The sequence below is a fragment of the Anoplophora glabripennis genome, unplaced genomic scaffold, assembly GCF_000390285.2.
Source record: "Anoplophora glabripennis isolate ALB-LARVAE unplaced genomic scaffold, Agla_2.0 scaffold3, whole genome shotgun sequence".
NCBI classification, from domain to species: domain Eukaryota; kingdom Metazoa; phylum Arthropoda; class Insecta; order Coleoptera; family Cerambycidae; genus Anoplophora; species Anoplophora glabripennis.
Window position 1 is genome coordinate 2,672,591 of NW_019416486.1, and position 21,488 is coordinate 2,694,078.

General features: G+C 32.6%; 1 protein-coding gene across 5 annotated transcripts in view; it reads right to left on the reverse strand.

Moving 5' to 3' along the window:
* Positions 1–21,488, reverse strand: part of LOC108917606 (teneurin-m) — a 697,030-nt gene that overhangs the window by 259,669 nt on the left and 415,873 nt on the right. For all 5 annotated transcript variants that reach the window (XM_018724352.1, XM_018724343.1, XM_018724335.1 and 2 more), the window contains exon 3: positions 7,005–7,217. In XM_018724352.1, the coding sequence (XP_018579868.1) occupies positions 7,005–7,217 (213 nt within the window). The remainder of the gene's footprint in view (positions 1–7,004; positions 7,218–21,488) is intronic.

A 21,488-nucleotide genomic window follows, 5' to 3' on the forward strand; every position in this document is an offset into this window, starting at 1 on the left:
TTATTTTTTATTTTTTTATTTTTACTTTTTTAAAGTAAAAGTAAAATAAAATTTATATTTGAAAATAGCAAATATGCTGTTTATTGACTCTATTTTATGTTTATATAAATATTTTGTATACAATTTCATTATTATTATTTCTAAACGGAGCTTGAGTAAAGAAACATTAATACAATCAGTACTACTAACAGTTCTGCATTATACATTATTTAATTTCTGATTTGTACTTCTTTATGTTTGACAAACATAAATACCCCTATTTGTTTTACTTTTATATTGACAGCCTCACCGAGATTACGGATATCGCTCAATATTTATTTGAGTGGCGTCGGTACAGTCACAAATATTGGCTTTGAATCGATAATAAAATCTAGTATTTTATTACATTAAGGTATTAAATTCGCCTGTTTGTTTTTAGTTAATTATTCAGGATTCAAAGTGAATTAAACTCTTGTGCCGAGTTTGTACCATTCCAATTTGATTCCAAGTAAATTAATTTTGTTATTAATGTAATTTAATTTTCTCTGACGGTACTTCTTATTGGGAAGATGATAAATTCAGTCGGAAAGAATTGTCAGCGGTAGGAACGAGTTTAATATTGCAAGACTTCACTTTTATAAAAAATTTGATGAATGGTATAACATGATTAGATTCGCAAGAGGCTATAAAAACACGTAAAGGAATATTTTTTCTGTTTGGAATTTTAAATGTACTACATATTGCGTTGATATTAAACTGCTTTAGACATTTAATTGTATGAGTATTTAAGTCAGTGGCATAGTACAGAAAAAGTTTTTGTTTTGTTTGAAAAAATACCCTGTAAAAAAGTCATCGATTTTGTGCAAAAAATCTGTCACAATCACGTATGAAAAGTATTTTTGTAAAATACCACAAAAATGTATTACCATTATTGCTTTAAAATTTAATAACATTGTGTTATTTAATTCGACAATTTATGTTTACCTCTGTGTCCGTAGTGGAAGGTAATATACAGTACGCGCCTAAACTTTGGAATAAATTCAGTAAAAACGAAACAAATTTTTTTTCGGAAAAATCCTCGAACAGGTCGATCTTCAACCGTCATTTGTTTTCGAGTAATGACGTCATCGACATTTTTTTTAAATAGCAACCCCCTATTTTTTACTTGATTCTGAAAGATCGTTTCATTGTCGATCCGACAGTATTAAAATGTTGCCATCTTACATAGGAAAGTTTTCGAGTAATTGGCGATTGAATGTTGGAAAACCCAAATCAATTAAAATAAAGCAAAAACGTTATCAAATTCAGTTTTTCGAAATGCCTAAAGTTTTTTATGGATTACGTAGATGTAAATCTTTACAAAGTGTCACTGTCATACCGTCTTTCTAAGTATTGTAAGCGATATAAAAATTATTGTTGAATTTAAAGTACATATTATGGCACATTTAACTGTCACACAAAGAATTGAAATTTTAATTCTTATCGGATGCGGGGATAAGATTAGAACGCAGCAGGAAGTTTGCGATTTATTTAATGAAAAACATCCAGATCGCCGTATCAGCCAATCAACAGTCAGTAAGATAGAATCTAAATTTAGAGGAACTGGAAATATTGTAGATATTCCAAAACCTGGACGTCCAAGCGTTAGTGAGGATCACAAACAGAACATTTTGATAAGTATGGTAGATAGTCCACATAATACTTCACGATTTGTTGCATTAAACAATGAAATTAGTCAAACCACAGTGCTACGTATCCTGAGAAAGGAAAAATATCAGCCCTACAAAATTCAACTTGTGCAGGAACTCAATGAAGACGATCCCGACCGCTGCTTACACTTTTGTGAAATTATGATGGATTTATGTCAAGTAAATAGAGATTTACACCGGCAAATACTTTTTTCAGACGGAGCCACGTTTTGTCTCAATGGTACAGTGAACCGTCAAACTTGCAGGTATTGGAGTCGGGAAAATCCTCATTGGATGGCAGAGACACATAGCCAACACCCACAGAAATTAAATGTGTGGGCTGGAATAGTTGACAACAGAATAGTAGGGCCTTTCTTCTTTGAAGGAACCCTTACAGGAGAAAGATATTTAGAGTTTTTACAAAATGACCTTGTTCCAGCCCTTGCAGTAATTTTTCCTAACGATAATGACCCTGATATTCCTGATGACACCATATGGTTTCAGCAGAACGGTGCACTTCCGCACTATGCGCGCCCTGTTCGAGATTTTCTGGACAATTGTTTTCCTAGGAGGTGGATCGGCAGACGAGGACCGATAGAATGGCCCACGAGATCCCCAGATCTATACCCCTGGACTATTTCTTATGGGGCAACTTAAAGTCCAAAGTGTACGTTCATAGACCACATAATTTAGAAGAACTCCAAAATTGTATTATAGATGAAATAATACACAGAGTTACCTCAGAAATAATTCATAAGGTGCAAGAAGAATTTCTACACAGACTTGCGTATAGTCAAGAAGTCGGTGGGTGGCAATTCGAACACTTAATTTAGGTAGAAAACTTAATGAATTGTATTTGCTTGACACAGGAATTGTTATTTTTTTAATGAATAAAATTTAACATTTTCTAACATTCAATCGTCATTTACTCGAAAACAAATGACGATTGAAAATCGCGTTTTATGCCAAAATATGTGTTTTTTAAATTAAAAATCGTCCTGTTCGAGGATTTTTCCCCAAAAAAATTTGTTTCGTTTTTACTGAACTTATTCCATACTTTAGGCGCGTACTGTATATTGTGAAAATATTTGCTAAAACATATTTTACCAGGTTATTGATTTCATTTAGAATTTTTTATAGAAAATTTTCAAAATATTCAAATGGTATGAGATTTTTGTTACGCCACAGTAATATAGTAATTTTTCACAAGATATTATTTTCCGTGTAGATACAATGCACACTTTACATATTTACGCCTCAAAATATTAGGAAAATTATATATTTGGACAAAATTTAGGAAAAAGTCTGTTCTGGGCGTTTTCATCCAAAAATTTCACTTACATTTCTCCGAAATTCGCATCGAATTCCTTCGGACATGATATGTATGTTTCCTGGGATTGAACTTTCTTTTGTGGGCCTGTGTAATTAGTGTATCATTCTTGTCAATGGACATTTTTGTTTCTCTTTTAATTTTTTACAGTATTCATTTGTTCATAACTTTTGAACTGATTTTATCTAATGAGGTTAATTAGCAAAACGCTCTGTATTTACTGATCTAGTCGACGTTTAGCAATTTGTAGTTATATTATTGAAATATATTTTTATTTTTGTTTACCGTTGCCTTAGGTTAGGTGAGATAAAATGTGGTTCCTAAACGAGCTGGGTATGGATCTCCAAATTACTGCGTTAAGCTACAAACAGATCTACCAAATAAATTAAAGGGGATGATCAAATAGGACAGAAATACCAGCGTTACTTAAGCCCTTCACGAGATAATAAAATACCATGAACCCCAAAGCAGGTCATTTGATAAACCCTAATAAATCTTAAGATAACGTTACGGAAGATTGAAACTAATCTTAACGTGCATCTTATTATCAAGTAGAATGGGAAAATAATCACTTGATTAATGCAATAAAACTGTATTAGGAAAAAAATGTTTTTAAATTTATTGTGTATGTATTTGTGTAATTTGATGGGATCAGGGTATTATTACAATTATCTTGAAAATCTTTAGCAAACACAAACATGAAACAACCTTATTTTTAAGGTTATTTTAACAAGAGTAAGATATTTTAAAGTTTCTATTTAGGTAGTTAAATAAAAAATAATCTAACACAAAAGGGCCTACATGATAAAATAGAACATAAAATAGTAAAGTATGAGCCAGCAAAGTTCAAAATACCTAATTAGACCTAAAAGTTATAATATCAAGAGGATATGTAACTTTTATACCCATTTAAAAATTAGCTTGTCATAAATATAATACGTTAGACAAAGTCTTGGTTGGGCTAGGAATTAACAATAACCCCTTTTTAAGGTATTAACCTAATAGAAGGCTATTTTCATAAAAACTCTATTTAGGTTAATCAAAGCATATACTATTGTAATTCCTTTCTATATACTTGGAGAGAAAAATTTTACAAAATTATACAATTATATAGAGAATAATTCCCTATACTCTCATTTGATTAAAAATCGATAACCGGTCGGTGGCCGACCGGTTTGAGTCGTCAATACTTGAATGGATGATTGCCACTGTCGCGGGTTCGATCCCCACCATAGATCAGCTATATTTGTAGAGAGGAATTAGGCACACTCTTTGTGGGTATTGTAGGATGGAAGAACGTTGGCTCGAGTCAATGTGAGAGATTGATATGGATCGGCGTTTGATCATCCCCCTAATTAAAGAGGTTTTCCAGATTTTCGCATTCCTGCACTGAATGGTGGTTAGAGCTTACCAACGTATCTAAGTCTTTCCTGGGCGCACATGCGGATTACTGAATAATAATATGCCACCTTCTCTCCCGCACAAGTCTCTGACTTCTGGGCGAATCCTTGCAATTAGAATGAGGAGTAGATATATTATTAATATTAATATTATTATTACTATTATGTATTTGAATAATGTGAAATTTTTTCCTATTTTTCCAGAATTATGTATGTAGCAGTCTTTTATTGTCATTGTGAATTACGTCTCTTGATATTAATGCACTTAACATGTCAAAATGTTAGTATTCACAAGTTTTGTCAAGTCTTATTTTAAATGAATGATTCAGCTTTCCCCAAAGAAATAAATGAAGAATGTTTTGTGAATAACTTAATTATTTTAACTTAGAAACTAGTTTTATAAAAAAAGTCTAAAAATTGGTTTCAGTATTTATTGTTTGTAAAATACCGTGTGAAAAATAAGTGCCAGATACAATATTTTATCATTTAAACAAGTAGGTAATTTCGTTCTTTACAGAAATTGTATAATGTACAGGGTGTCCAGAAACTCTACGACAATAGCCCCAAATTCAGTGGATGTTTTTATGCTGATTTACCTGCAATAAATTGAGGAACAATAGTGGATTTTTTTCAAGAACTCGACGATTTTTAAATAAAAGAATAAATGTATGTATTGAAACTAATGGATCATATGGGTCATCTTTTGTAGTTTTGGTTTATTTTGCCCTTATTGTCATTCATTTTATTGTCATTTTTTATTATTAAACTACTTTGTCATTTGCGGAAAAAATAAATTTTGGTTTATTAAAAGCAAAATTTCAAAAAAGCTTTCAACAAAACATTAAAAATTGTTTGACATAAAAACCATACAGTATTATTTTGCCAGACTAAAAAATCAGCTTTTATTTTTTTAAATGAATTTAGCAATGTGCAAGGAAACACGAAAATCTTAAATATATTTTTTTTCGAGAGTTAATGAAAAAACACATTTTCTAAATCTGGCGTCAGCGTCAGTATAAACATAAAAGATCGAAGATAAAAAACATTACGATTCAAAATATCCGTAGGCCCCTCCAAATAAAATGTTCATAATTAAAAATTCATATTTACAGTATGTACAGGGTGATTCACTATATTTTGACCCCTCTTTTAACTTTTTTGTTTTAAGAATACAAAAGTTGCACGATCTTTTATGAATTTTTCAAAAATGATATTTGAAAAACAAATGAAGTCCAAACAAAATGGCCGCGGATGTTAACTTTGTTAATTTAAATGGAACACCCTGTATATTTTTACATACTTGGATAGAACGTTATTTGTCGAGCATAGTCATATAGGGTTTGTTGGGTCCATATCTAACAATAAGCGAGATACTATTAAAAAAGAAAAGCAGATTTTTTATTAAGAAAGTAAGATCTCTTGTAATAATTGTTACCATATAACATTGTCCATGAGTAATTAGGCCTCTCAGGGCTTAATTAGTGAGATTTAGTTAAAATACCTATACCTAAGCATTGTGGACCATATCAATGTAAATCTTTATGTAATTGGAAAAAAGACGGAAATTCTTCAAATAAGTCTAACAATTACAAGATATCTTATTTTCTTAATAAAAAAACCTTCTTTACTTTTTTTTTAATGGTATCTCGCTTATTGTTAGAAATGGACCCAACAAACCCTATGCTCGACAGAGAACGTTCTATACAAATATTTAAAAATATACAGGGTATTCCATTTAAATTAACAAAGTCAACATCCGTGGCCATTTTGTTTGGACTTCATTTATTTCTCTACTATCATTTCCGAAAAACTCATAAAAAATCGTGCAACTTTTGTATTTCACATTTTTTTTATAACTCTAAAAACAAAAAAGTTAATGGAGGGTCAAAATGTAGTGAATCACACTGTACATCTAAAAAAATAATGAGAATAATAAAATTTGTTTTTTTTAATTAAAGACGTTTTGAAGATATTTTGAAAAAATTGAATGCAAGGCGCCATATATTCATAGGGCCCTAGCTGCCTTAGGAAGCGTTTTTGTATAAAGTGATTTTGTTCAAATCGGCATAAAAACATCCATCCAATTTGAGGACATCATTTGTTGGTAGAGTTTTTCATTGTACTATTATTTTAAGAAACCTGTTTAATTAATTTTATAAACCACAATCCATATTATTGTATTCATAAAGATGAATAAAACAAAAATTTGTATTTCACATCAGGGAATATGTATCATTTACTGCATTTACAAATCCTTCTAATTTATTATTTTTTTCTTTATTTAGCCAGCATCGAAAAATAAAAATATGAAAAAAGTATATTGTTTATAGAAACGTTATACCGCAGTTCTTCTTACTTTTTCAATACTGTAAGGTCTCTGTCTCTTAGTACAATTACGCTTCGGGTATCGTAAATAAAATCGTAATATAAATTGATTTGTAAATTTACATTTACGATAATAGTGTTTTGTGAGAGCAACCATTGATCTAATGTGTAATTTTACATAAAAAACTAGTGGGCTTAAAACGGATCCCTGAGGCACCTCGGAAAACCAGGTCAGATTATCTACGAGGACGCCTCCTAAACAAACGTAAATACTCCACTCACCGTTGTGTACGAGCAGTGTGGAATCCCTGGCCAGAGCCAGCTCGGAATCGGTGAGGGTGGCGTCCGAAGCGTTCTCGGAGGTGGGGGTGTCGCTGAGGCCTGCGGGCTGTTGATAGAGAGGGTGCTGGTACGTGTGCTGGGAGCCGTATCTGCGCGGCGAGTCCTCTCCTTCTGATCCGCTCAGGCTATACGCTGGATACAGGCGCCCCTTTCCTGAAAACAAACAAATAACTCTCCGGTAACAATATTTTACTCCTCCTCAGGTCATAATTCTGGATAAGTTGTTGTAAATCTTGTTACGAAGGCTCGGGACTGCCAACCGTTATCGATAAGCACCAGTAAGTGGGGCGATTCATATACAAACTGATTTATAATGTGTGTACGGATAGTCGTGGAATACAAATAAAAACAAAACGTAAACAAACAAATCAGAGTAAAGATTCAGTACTTAGCTCACAATTCGTTTGATAAGATCACACTTTGATATTATAATACATTAATTTCTATTGCCTTAATTTGAGAAAAAAAAACAGTTAGATGATGCCTAACTGTTAAATTTTAATTACAAAATTAATTTAGTAGGTTCTTATAAGCACTACCGGTAGAATTAGATAATAGTCCAATTAAATTGGCGTCTAAATCGCAATTGGGTCAACTTGCCTGAACTTTTTATATAAGTTAGTACATAATAACAATAAGTGATAGTAATTTTTTTTCAACCCCCGGACAGGGGTGAAAAAATATAAAATAAAGGTGTTTTTCAAGATAACTTGAAAGTGGTAAGAGTTAGAAAAAGTTGTAGAGCATAAAATTCTACACAAAAATAGTCTATTGACTTTTTCTTGTACTATTAAAATTAACAGAGTTAGGGTGGCTAGAAGTTAAGGGATGATTTCAGAAATTTAAAAAATCATAAGCAGAAAAAATTATGAATTTTATATATATTTTTTCAATCTACTCTAAAAAATGTAAACTTTTTTCTGAGAGAAATAGATGTATTTTTTGATTTTTAATAAAAAAGGTATAACAATTTCAATTTTTTAATAGTTAATTTTTATGATTTAACATTAAAACAATTTTTTTCTATACCATCCGATTGATTATTTAAAATAATGAAAAGTTGCTTTTGGAATTTTGTTTTACGACAAAGATAAAAAATCACGTTCGGTTTGTGAAATTGTTATAACTTTTTTATTAAAAATTAAAAAATATGTCTATTTTTCTGAAAAGATAGTTTACATTTTTTAGAGTAGATTGAAAAAAATGTATAAAATTCGTTCATTTTTCTGCTTATGATTTTTTAAATTTCTGAAATCATCGCTTAACTTCTAGTCTCCCTAATTATATTAATTTTAATAGTACAAGAAAAAGTCAATTTACCATTTTTATGTAGAATTTTATGCTCTACAACTTTTATACGAAACTTTTTTTCTAGCTCTTACCCCTTTTGAGTTATCTTTAAAAACCCCCTTTATTTCATATTTAAAACAATTCTCCATTATTTTATTTCAAGTAACCATACTTCGTTATGCTCTGTACTTTTAATTATTTTTCGTTGACGTCTGTTATAGGTATACTTTAATAAATTACTACACTTTTTCTTCACAGTATGTTCTGTTACTAATAAATTAGCTATGATTCAAAATTTTCGGAAACTGTCATGAAATGTTGACATTTAAAATCTTTGTCAAAACGACACTTTAGTATGCTAGAACGAAAAATACTTTCTTATATAACTGTTACTTATTAATTTATCTGGTTAAATTGCTTCAACAGTATTTGAAAATATATTTATTTTAATATAATAAATTTTACGACTCAAACTAATCAATTAAAGAATAAGTATCTACAATTATTTTCCTCTCAATTACATATTGAGGCACCCATTTGAAAGACAAGTTAAGTTTTTTAAATGGAAACTCCTATTTTTTATTGCGGGTTTGGAAAGAGCAGGAAATTTTACGTCCAAAAGTGGTATTGACCATGACTTTGACAAAGACCTTGCTCTTTCCAAATCCGCAATAAAAAATAGGGGTTCTCATTTAAAAAATTTTGACCTTCAAAAGACCTTGAATGTCAAAGTCAAGGTCAAATCCAAGGTCACCATATGATAGCCAGGGAAAAATCCTTACACATTTGTCTGAAACATTTTTTCCCAAAATGAATTCTTCGAAAGTTCTGCCGTACCGAGACTTTTGGAAGTCGACCCACATTTGACCTTGAAGGTCATTGCCAAAGTCATGGTCAAGACCATATTTGGACGTAAAATTCCCAGCTCTTTCCAAATCCCCAATAAAAATAGGGATTTCCATTTAAAAAACTTAACTTGACCTTCAAATGGCCTTGAAGGTTAAAGTCAAGGTCAAATTCAAGGTCACCATCAGATAGCCAGGGAAAAATCCTTACACTTTTGCCTGAAACATTTTTTCTCAAAATGCTTTCTTCGAAAGTTTTTCTGCCATACCGGGAGAAACCTGGATGACCCTGTATATAGACATCATTTTTATTTTTTATTTTGGATAATTATTATTTATTGGTACGTGTTTAGTACGTATTAGCGTGGTATAATTCAAGTTGGGGCTTATAGCCCTTATAACCACCTGTCTCTTCATACGTTCAAAAAATTTTTAGATAAAGAAACAGTTGCGATTCTTTCACTTTCAAGCGTGGTTATGATTGGGCAATGTCAGTTAAGAAAACAACTCGAAAACAACTAAAATTAAATATCTCTCTGTATATTAAACTATTTCATATGGGTAGTGCAACTAAGGCACATTTCTGATATCAAAGATATAGAAAATTCTTATTTGAAAAGATATACAAAATGACTAATTGAAGAGAATTATTCCACATCCAAGTTCCCAAATCAAAATTCTCATTTCTGTTAAATTCAAGAATTATTTGTCTTTAATATTTAATTTAAGATTAATAAAGAAAAAAAACAAAACAAACATAGCTGTAATACGCAATAACGGCTCAACAGAATGGGAAGCAATTAAAATTTCCGAGTTTCTTCTGAAGAAGAGAGCTGTATGTCTCTTGAAATGTCGAGAAGTTTAAATCAAGCAACGACATGATCCCGGAAAGTGTTCAATTGTATAATCCTTTGACAATTGAATGTTATGATATATGGTAACAGTTACGGAATTCAGGTCGTCGCAGTCATTATATGAAATCTATAGAAGTACATTATGCAGCAGACAAAAATAGAAGATGAAGAACATGCAGGTATATCAAAATAAAACAATAAAATGTGTCAACAAATTACCAAATTGTCCAGTTAAAAATGTAACCTCTTTAAGTGAATGGATTTCATTTTATAGTTTCATTATGAAAATGTCTTGAGACATGTCGCAAGGGGTCTGAACCCCTTCCAACATGTTCGTGTTATCCCGACGAGTGATTATGTATTCAGTCTGACTTCATTTAACAGCCTAATAACTCATTTCTTGTTGTTTAGCGACCGATTTTCACTACTCCCAACTTTCCAGGTGAGTCACCGAACAAACCGAAAAATATTACTAGCTTCCTGTTTCCTCCCCACAACTCCAAGAATTGCAGGAAGGCAACTTTACGACCAGGAAAGTAGAAAGTTTTGTTTTATAAATAAAAGAGGACACATAAAGGCGGTAATAAATTTGAGGGTAGGGGTTTAGTAGGGGACGGTTTGTATTTTGTTAACATTATCCTCTACGGAAAGCAACATCTAATTTTATAGCTCCTGGCATGCTACCACTTTTTACTCGGATACATAATCATGCGATATAATATTTGCGGGGGAGACTGAATTTAGTATGGATGTTCAGAAAAATTGGATGGTTCCTGGACGACGAGAAGCTATATTTGCAGATTTTTTTTTAAGATTTAAGGACTGTAGTGTAGTTAAAGTTAAAAGGACCTTAAATATTGACTGACATTGATTCATAACTTTTTCATTAAATTTTTATCATGTTTTTCCATTCATATGTTGTTGACAATATATATGATGTGAATATATATTTTTATATACAACAGTCGAGGAAAAGTATATGATGAAATTAATGAAAGGAGCTAACAAATGACGTTATTTTAATTTAAATCGAATGGTGCATATAAAGGATGCATCATTAAAAAAGAAAAACGGCTTAATGGGGTTCCTGAAGACAAAATACTGTTCCTTTTTAAACTATAGGGTGTTAGAATAATCCTTATTTTGGAATTCTAGCGATACCATCAGTCACATAGAAATATTCAGTAGTTCCTCTGGATATAAAATAGTTTTCATTTTTAGTGTGTTAGTAAGAGATGCTGGTTACACCTTACTGTAATTTGGACATAAAATAATTCAAACTAGACTAACTTTGAGTAAAAAAGTGCATCAGTTGAAAGTAAAAAAATTAAGTGGTTTTGGAGTCGAAGTGAAAAAAAAAAGTGGTCGCATCCACATTAATCCATTTAACTTGTAGGAGTTGATAGGGTGTTCATTGATGTTTTCTTTCCGAATCTATGGCAAAAGGTTCACAACTTTTCTATTGTTTATACAATTTGTTAGTGTAAAGTCCAGATTAAATATAATTTAATGGTGATAAAATTAAGCTTTCACAAAGCATTACTACAATTTTAGCAGATTTATAGTATATGTAGCTTATAATATTCAGTACCATTTTTGTATAATTTTATCTACATATTATTCCACCAAGATGTTTGACTATCAAATTTTGGTATAGTGGATCTTTATAAAAATCATAACATTGTTATGATTTTTTACTGATACTCAATGTTTTTCGGACTTTGAAGTTAATTAGAAGTTTGAAATTAATTTGGATTATCAGCATAAATGGTAAAAAAGAGGATCTAGAATTGATCCTTGAATCCTTGAGAACTTGACATATTATCATTTAATCGCACTTTGGTGGAGTCTCTTCAGCCCGTGATTCGATAGTTAGAAAATTTATCATATTTTACATTAAAAAAGTACTCTCGTTAGACTTTAATAGTATGATCCGTTTTCTGGTAAAATACATTTCAATAATTCATTACTTGCCCAAAAATTCCTGCTGAAAATAAATGTATCAAATTGTGCCATAAGAAAATACTTTTTATGACACTTAACAGAGGTGTCAAGTATATATCAATTACCGATTGGATTACCTACTCAATATTCCAATCTTAGAAATTTGAATTAGATACTGTAATAAACATAGAATAAACTAAATTATTATAGGGCTACTAGTTTAGATACAGAGGAGTCCCCGCGGATCACCTATCCGCTGCGGGCAGGTGTGAACGAATTCGAAAACTGTAACATAAATAAGCTCCGTGCGGTTTGCATATCCACGCTGTTTCCACCGTGTCTGAATTAGCCCATAATGCAATATTATCTTCAACGGTGAAACTACATTTACAATAAAAAGTATTGGTATTTTTTGATTTTCAAATTAAAATAACAGTTTGAGTAATAACATTTTATTATTCAAAATTATTTATGTTACTGTTTACTACAATACTATCTACTTAACTGTGATATTAAACCCTGATTTAGTAACAGTTACGTAACAACTTCAATAACGATAATAATAGTACAAAAGGAAAATTAAAAAAAATTAGTAATTTTCTCATGGCACAATTTGGTACATTCATTTTGCAGTAGGAATTTTTGAGCAAGTAATGAAATATTGAAATGGAATTTACTAGAAAACGGCTTATGCTATTAAAATATCATAAATTTTCATATTTTCTGTTCAGGAAGTAGTAAAAATTGCGTACAAAAAGAAAATTGAAAAATTTGCCCCTTGATCGCGCATTTTCTTAGACTCCTGTAGCAAATTTTTATTTGTATATTATACCGATTATTAAGCATATAAATAGTAATACAACCCCTAAATTTCGTGATTTAATATTAAACCGTTTTGAAGTTATGAAATAAAAACTGTTTTCTGAGTTACCAGTCAAGGATATGTATCTCTCTTAGGGCCGTCACTGACAAAAACTCTACTAAGGTTTTCATAATATTTCGACATGTTTTACGTACTCTCCAATTTTGAGTATGATAAAATTATTTTTCAAAAAATAATTGAATTTTAAGTTTTTGTTTTTTAGAAAAAGAATATCAGATTTTTGTTCGAGGTCGGATGTAAACATAACTTCTTTCATTTATCATTAAAATATAACTTTTGTATTATTATCTTTAGAGCCCTGTAAGCCAAAGCATTTGTTAGCGTGATGAAAACAAGAAGTGAAGAATTAAAATTCAAAATGAAGCATAAAAATACGAAGTCTTGATGGCTCTGTTGATAGACAACATTGTCGCATTTGGGGTTCAGAAAATCCACGAGTGATTGTTGAGAAGCACATGCTGAAGCCATCATCGGACCATTCTTCTTCGAAAGTACGACTGGTTAGGCAACAATACTTAGTGGTGCTCGCTATCGCGATATGATAATCCAGTTTTTTGTACCTGAATTGCTAAATATGGATATAGACGACATGTGGTTTCAACAAGATGGTGTTCTAGCCATACAGCGCCGGAAACAATTCAATTATTAAAATTCGGCAAAACGGTCATGAACAATTTCGACAAAAGAGTGCGTATGTGTTAGCAAAACCTTGGATGCCATTTATCCGGTATTTTATTCCATACATGACCCTATGGTGTATACTTTATGAATCAATGAAAAATTTCCAGCTTTTAATTAAAAACCTCTGATTTCTATCAAACTTACTTCTTGCGCGAATCTTTTGTACTCCCTGTATTACAAAGTGTTACTACAATGTAAATAATGAATACTATTTGCATGTTTTTGAATTATCGAAAAAAAAAAATAGTTATATTACTTTCAATTCAACACTTTGTAACTTTTAAACCGTTAGAAACTGAACACATAAGGTAAACTTGCAACAATTTTGATTATTTTTTTACACATATTGTGAATCACCCTATATATTTGACAAATATTTACAACTCAGATTTAAAGAAGATACAAGCATGATTTTAAAATTAAAACAATTGAGTTTGTTAAATTTTTTTTAGGCGTTGGGGTAAAACAAAATTCCTTTCCTTAAACTATTAAGATAAAAATATGTAACACAGTGTTATTATACTTTTAGATTGTATACTTATTCCTAAACCTACAATTCTCAGCAATGGGGCAAAAGGACTGACTAAAACTATGCCGGTCGTTAGGCAGACTACAAGTAGGTAATCACAGCCCCACATAATAATCTTATCTCCGAAATGTGGCTCTATACACTTAAGGTAAACTCTCTGCACGGTTTCTGGGAAGACCACCCTGAGTGTCGAGGGATGGCACTCATGCGATGTAAATAAAACCCCACTTATGGTCCCATTCAAGTGTCTTTCCGCATAATGAATAATGGACATGCTATGTTGTACGGCCTCCCGAACCTCAATATATTTTTTCAAGGAAAATAAAAAAGTTCCCACTGCCCTAAAAAATACCATCGCGAATCGTACATTTCGGGTCTGTAAAAAAACAAATACCAATTGCAGAATATGCTTTCATGAAACCGGGTTAAAATGTTTCGCATTTTTATTTGCTGTTTATTTTTAACTCGGTTATATTCCGTAGCCATCATAAATTTTGCTACAGTTTCATTTCGCGTATGTATTCGAATAAATGCAAAATTTCCTGCTCGGCTTATAAAATAAATTATTTTTTTAATAAAATTGAATGTGAATTGCTCATTCGTTAAATTTACAGTATAATTATCAGTATTTGGAATAACATAAACTTTTATGCTGGTATGCAAGTTAATCCAAATTACCGAGACACAATAACACTGACCTCAAATTTGATCGAGACTAATTCTATTATGTGCTTTGTGCCAAAATGACATAGGTGTAATAAAAGTTTAATATGATGTGTATGTAAATTGATTCAAGACGTAATGGAGACGCTTATACCTAATTTCGTATGTTGTTTAGCGTTATATATACAGCGTGGTAAAAAAGTTCTGCATAAAATTCATATTTTCGTTAAACAATTTTTTTTTCGAAAAACGGTGAGACCCGTCGATTTTTATTTGATCCAGGGCACCTTGTTATGTGGAAAAATTTTTTTTTCGATAATCCACTTACGGCAGCGATGACATAATTTTTTTTTAAATGACAACGCATATTTTTTTCGTTCGAAATTGATGACAGTGATAATTATCTAAACAACGGTGTGAAAATTTCGATGTCTTACATAACAATTTTTTTTAGAAAAATGCACCTTAAGTTCTTGAATGCAATAATTTGCTGTTTACGGATCAAATGCCTTAGAAAAAAATTTATTCGGCAGAAAGCATTTCAGATAACTTAAGTTGCAACTGGTGTTATGTAATATTTGCGGAATTATTCATCAGATATTGTCAGGATCCTGATTAAACTGCAAAATTTAGAACCAAGTTCAACCGCACAAAATCCAAATAGTATGTAGCAAATTAAGGTCGACTTTTTGTCTTCGAGTTTGCCGATAAATTCCTAAAAAAAAAAGATCCAAAGAAATGTTTACTTGAAAGGAGTAGATTACCTGAAATATTGAAGACTAAAAATCAGTACCGATTTAACATTCTTTGGTGAAATCGTTTAATTCGAAATGGCAAAACTTAGTGAACGCGAAAGAATTGATATTTTGAGGATGATTGGTTTCGGCGATAAGTTACGAACCCATCAAGAAGCTTGCCAATTATTTAATGCAACGTACCCTGACAGACCACCAATTACGCAATCTACGGTTAGTAGGGTACTGGCAAGGTTTGAGGAAACTGGTAGTGTGAAAGATGCTCCTCGTGCGGGTCGTCCTAGAGTAGATGATGAAACTAGATTGAATATCCTGGTGGAGCTCCAGGACAACCCTCATTCTAGTACAAGGTCGATTGCATTGAACAATGATATTTCACATGTAACTGTGGTGAACTTTCTCAAAAAAGAGAAATTTCACCCCTATAAGGGTCACTTGATACATGCATTGACTGAGGACGACCCAGACCGCCGTCTCCACTTTTGTGAAGATTTAATGCATCGATGTAACGGAGACCCCGACTTCCTCAAGAACATAATTTTTTCTGACGAGGCTACTTTTTATCTTAATGGATCGGTGCATCGACATAACTGCCGGTATTGGTCTCAGGAAAACCCGCACTGGGTGCAAGAAGTAGATCATCAGCACCCCCGAAAGGTGAACGTTTGGGCGGGAATAATAGGGCGTCGTATTTTAGGCCCGTATTTTTTCGAGGAAAATTTAACTGCTGCTCGCTATTTGGATTTCCTGCGGTTCGATTTGGTCCCAAGCTTAGCAGAGTTATTCCCGAACAACGAGGATCCTGATATTCCTGAGGAAAGAATTTGGTTTCAGCAGGATGGTGCACCGCCCCATTATGGAGTGCAAGTACGGGAGTACTTGAATAACACGTTTACTGGCCGGTGGATCGGGCGACGCGGAACAATCGAGTGGCCTCCGCGTTCGCCTGATTTAACACCTCTAGACTTTTTTTTGTGGGGCTATTTGAAATCGCGTGTGTACACAAACAGACCAGGTGATTTGGAAGAACTTAAAAACCGTATTCGTTTTGAAATAAATCAAATCGACCCGGGAATGCTTGAACGAAGTGTAGACGGCGTTTACACACGCTTAGGACAATGCCAAATGGTACAGGGTGGGCAATTCGAACAATTTCGCTAGACTTACACAAACATTAGTGTAATTTTACTCGTTTGAAATGTAATTTTGTCAACTTTGTCCTTTTCGGAGCCATTAATAGTGTAAGTAGACAATTATCACTTATAAGAACTTATGGTGCATTTTTCAAAAAAAAATTGTTATGTAAGACATCGAAATTGTCACATCGTTGTTTAGATAATTATCACTGTCATCAATTTCGAACGAAAAAAATATGCGTTGTCATATAAAAAAAAAATATGTCATCGCTGCCGTAAGTGGATTATCGAAAAAACATTTTTTTCCACATAACAAAGTGCCCTGGATCAAATAAAAATCGACGGGTCTCGCCGTTTTTCGAAAAAAAATTGTTTAATAAAAATATGAATTTTATGCAGAACTTTTTTACCACGCTGTATATATCCTATAAGTGTTTAGTGTGATTGATTGAATGTGACCCTACATTTTTCCCATTCTTTTCTCTGCTGGCTGACTTTAAACATTGCTTGATATCGCGCGAAATTTTACAAATTTTATACTTGCACACTTTTAACAAACTCAATCAATTTCAAAGAAACAGGAAGCGTCCTCTGATTCGTGTTAATTATGAAATAATAAAATTGTTGATTAGCACGCATTTCAATAACAGCGTTTGCAATTTTGCACTTTTATACACTTTCGATACTTTTGCACTCACAATCAGTGTGTACTAAGTGTAAAAAGTCATTATTTACTGTCCCGTGAGTACAATAAAGATACTTTTTACACTTGTTTACACAACGTTTATCCTCGGCCGGTAAATGCATATCTTATAAGTTAGTATTTCAGAATATTTAGATAACTAATTAGATTAGAGATGAACCGCAAAGTAGATGTATATACACTGTTAACAATGATTGATGTTGTTATTGATCGACTTTTTAACTGCAATAAATACGCGCAATAAAAACTTTTTTGCATACGCTTTTAAAATACATTTTTTTTATGGGAATTTAATTAAAATATTTAACTCACGATCGAATATTGATTAAGAATAATGCCAAATATATTATACAGTTTACAGTACACAATACAGTACAAGTGTTGGAGACATATAGTGAAGCGTATACAAAGTGTTTTAACATTACATTACGATAACCTTGTTATTTTAAAACACATTTCAACAATATAGTCCAAAATACTTAATGTATATTGGTGCTTTAATGCATCATATACATACGAGGGTCACTCCAAAGGAAATGCACAAAAATCCAATTTATTTTCCATATCTTTGATATTTTTACATTACGTTGATGCATCCTTGAAAGACAAAATGTCATTTTGCCACATAATCTCCATTCCTTTCAACCGCCTTACGTCAGTGTGGACCTCAGGTCTGTATACCTGCATGGTAGAAGTCAGGACCAACACGTCTGAGCCACTGTTTAGCAGCCTTCACAAGGAAGGCATCATCGTCAAATCTTATTTCCCGAAGGGATTCCTTCAGAGGTGGTAATCACACGGTGCCAGAACAGGGCTGTAGGGTGGACGTTTCAATGTTGTCCACCCAAGCATTGTGATTTCGGCGATGCAAGAGCAAAACATAGTGTTTTTGCAGATGTTGTCGAACGTCATACATTCGAGCATGTAGTTTTTTAAGGGTCACCATATACGCGTGAGAAATGATAGTGGTTCCGTGTGGCATATCCACAAGCAACAGTCCTTCTGAATCACAAAACACAGTGACCATCACTTTCCCTGCTGAAAGCGTAGTTATGAGTCTCTGAATCGATTGCCTTTGCGTCTCCGGTTCAAAGTGATGTAACTAGGTTTCATCTCCCGCACCAATTCTTGCAAGGCAGTATTCTCGTACTGTTCCAAAAGTTCCATGCACACTGTCTTCCGTGTTTCTTTGTGGTCATTCGTGAACAGTCTCAGAACTTACCTGGCGCATACATATTTCAACTTCAAATGTCTCAATATTCTACACGCACTCGCTTCTCCTACTTTCACATGGACTGACAGTTCTTACACTGTTTATCAACCAACCAAAATCAGATTGTGAATACGCTGCACATTACCAGGAGTCGGTGCAGTGCCCGGTCTGCCGTTGCGAGAGAGGTCCCCAGTATTGGGGTGCCCACTTTCACCAGATAATCAGCTTGCCCAACGAGTAACTGTACTGCGATCAATAGCGTTATCCCCTTCTCCACCTTCTTCAGTTGCTTGTGAATGTTTGCCACTGTCTTGTTCTCACAAAGCAGGAATTCTATAGTAGTTCGTTGCTTCAGACGAGCATCAAGTGCAGCAGCAATCTCGACGGAGTGTTACGATGGAGCGACTTACAGAAACAGGTTGAATTAAATTTGAATACTAGTGGGAAAAATGTTTCTATGATCTCCGTGAATAGCAAAGTTGTAGACCAAATGCTGGATTTTTGAAAAAGTGTTTTCATTTCTTTTGGAGCGACCCTCATAGTTTAGTACAATATTGTTCTTATTGTGAGGTTGGTTACACTTTTTAGCACAGATATATTTTAACTTACGACATTTTTCTTACAGTTGATATGATACCTTATTCTCTTTGTACTAACAAAATAATACCTCATCTAACTGTCAATCTTTAAAATAATATTTCACAACGTTATTAAAGATTTATCAATATCATCTGAAATTTAATAATATTAAAGTACACCTTAAAATATTGACAAAAAATGTAATTATTTACGTTATGAGGGAAAATTCTATTATCTTCTTGTATTGATTTTACGTTCTATAATAATTTTGGAAATTTAAGATATTTTCAAAATTTTAAATTTCTATGACAAATCGACATTTAATACTAGTTTTTATTTATATTTTAACACTCTAACTAGTATTGGATTCAGAAATGCAAATCGAAGTACTACTAGGTATACAGGGTGTTACTAGCAGGGAATCTTCTGTAACTCTGCAACTGTAAAATTTATAAAAAAATGGTTTTAATAAAAGTTGTCTGGAATCATATGTGCCATGTACACAAAATGTTTTTAGCTTTACAGGGTATTCCATTTCGCGTGGGCGCTACATAACTCTGTTATTTTAAATGGAACACCTTGTACATTAGGTAGAGTTTATTAAATGTACATGGTGTTTAAAACTTACCGTTGTCAAGATAATCAGATGTTTTTGAAAAAAGTCACGATTACAGCTCTCTAAATGAGGTTAGATAGCAACTAAACTATAAGAGTTAGAAAACGGCAGTTTTCACATTCGTTTTGGCATAAAATACTCTATCTTATCATCTGTAAGCAAAACGTGTACGTTATTCAGACTCGGAAATATTGAAACCTACATTTAATAACCTTACGAGTAGAAAAACTTTGTTTTTTTCAAATACCCATATTAATTGTCATGAGTGAATGCAAAACTGAATGCCCTTTCGACTGATATAAGGTTATTCATACTTATCTCTAACACTTTTCCAGAAAAATCAGGTTCTTTCTAAAGTCCGAAAAAGTAGCTATTTAACAGCGTCAAGAAGGCCTTGCAATTGTATTAGTACAACGTCGATACATGGGATTTTACAAAAGCACAACACATCAGCACATTCTTATCGTATCCAATTACACCAAGAGTTACTAAAAGTAGACTTTCAGCGGAGACTGGAGTTTTGTCAGTGGGCACTTGAGATATTAAATCAAGATGATGACTTTTTTAAACGGGTCATGTTCTCCGATGAGGCCGATTTTCATAAAAATGGTTTCGTTAATAGTCATAATTGCCATTATTATGATACAGTAAATCTTCACCAATTCCGGACAACTCATAGCCAACGATGATGATCTTTGAACGTGAGGGGAGCAATTTTGGAAACCCATGTCATTAGATCATTCTTCTTTGATCAGCTGCTAACTGGAACAGTTTATTTAAACCTTTTTACAAACACTTTAGAAGAATGTCGATGCAAGATGATGGTGCTCCACCTCACAATACCGCTGTGATTCGTCAGTTTTTACACGAAACTATTCCCAACAGATGAATCGGGCACGGGGAACCAGTGAGTTGGCCTTCAAGGTGTTCAGATATGACAAGTTGCGACTTCTTTTTATGGGGATTTATAAGCAAAGTTTACGTTACACCACCAACTACCGCTGAAGATATGTGGTAGTGCATCGCAGTAGCATTTCAAGAAATTACGCCATACATGCTTCGTTTGTGTATTAATCAAAATGGAGGACACACAGCAATTAATGTAAATCAGCGGTATAAGTATTCTTCTCCTTTTTGTGTTCCGAGTTTCAGTTTGTTTCGATTTGCGTTTTGTTTTAGTTGTTGTTAGTGGTTTATTTTTGTTTGTCAAACCACTTTTTAAACATGCCAGTAAATATTGACACTGTCTGTTCCAGGCCTGATAATATGTGAGAGAAAAGTGGTTTTGCAAGGGCTTCTTGACGCTGTTATATAGCTACTTTTTCGGACTTTAGAAAGTACCTGATATTTCTGGAAAACTATTAGATATAAGTATGGACAACCTTATATGAGTCGAAAGGGCATTCAATTTTGCAATCACCCATGAAAATTAATATGGGTCATTTCATTTGAAAAAAAAGTTTTTTACTCGTAAGATTTTTAAATGTAGGTCTTAATATTTCTGAATCTGAATAACGTACACGTTTTGCTTATAGATGACAAGATAGAGTAATTTATGCCAAAGCGAACTGTGAAAACTCGTTTAGAGAGCTGAAATTGTGATTTTTTTCAAAAACAACTGATTATCTCGAAAACGGTAAGTTTTAAACACCATGTACATTCAATAAACTCTACCTAATATTAACCAGGGAATTCAAAAATGCAATAATATACAGGGTGTTCCATTTAAATAA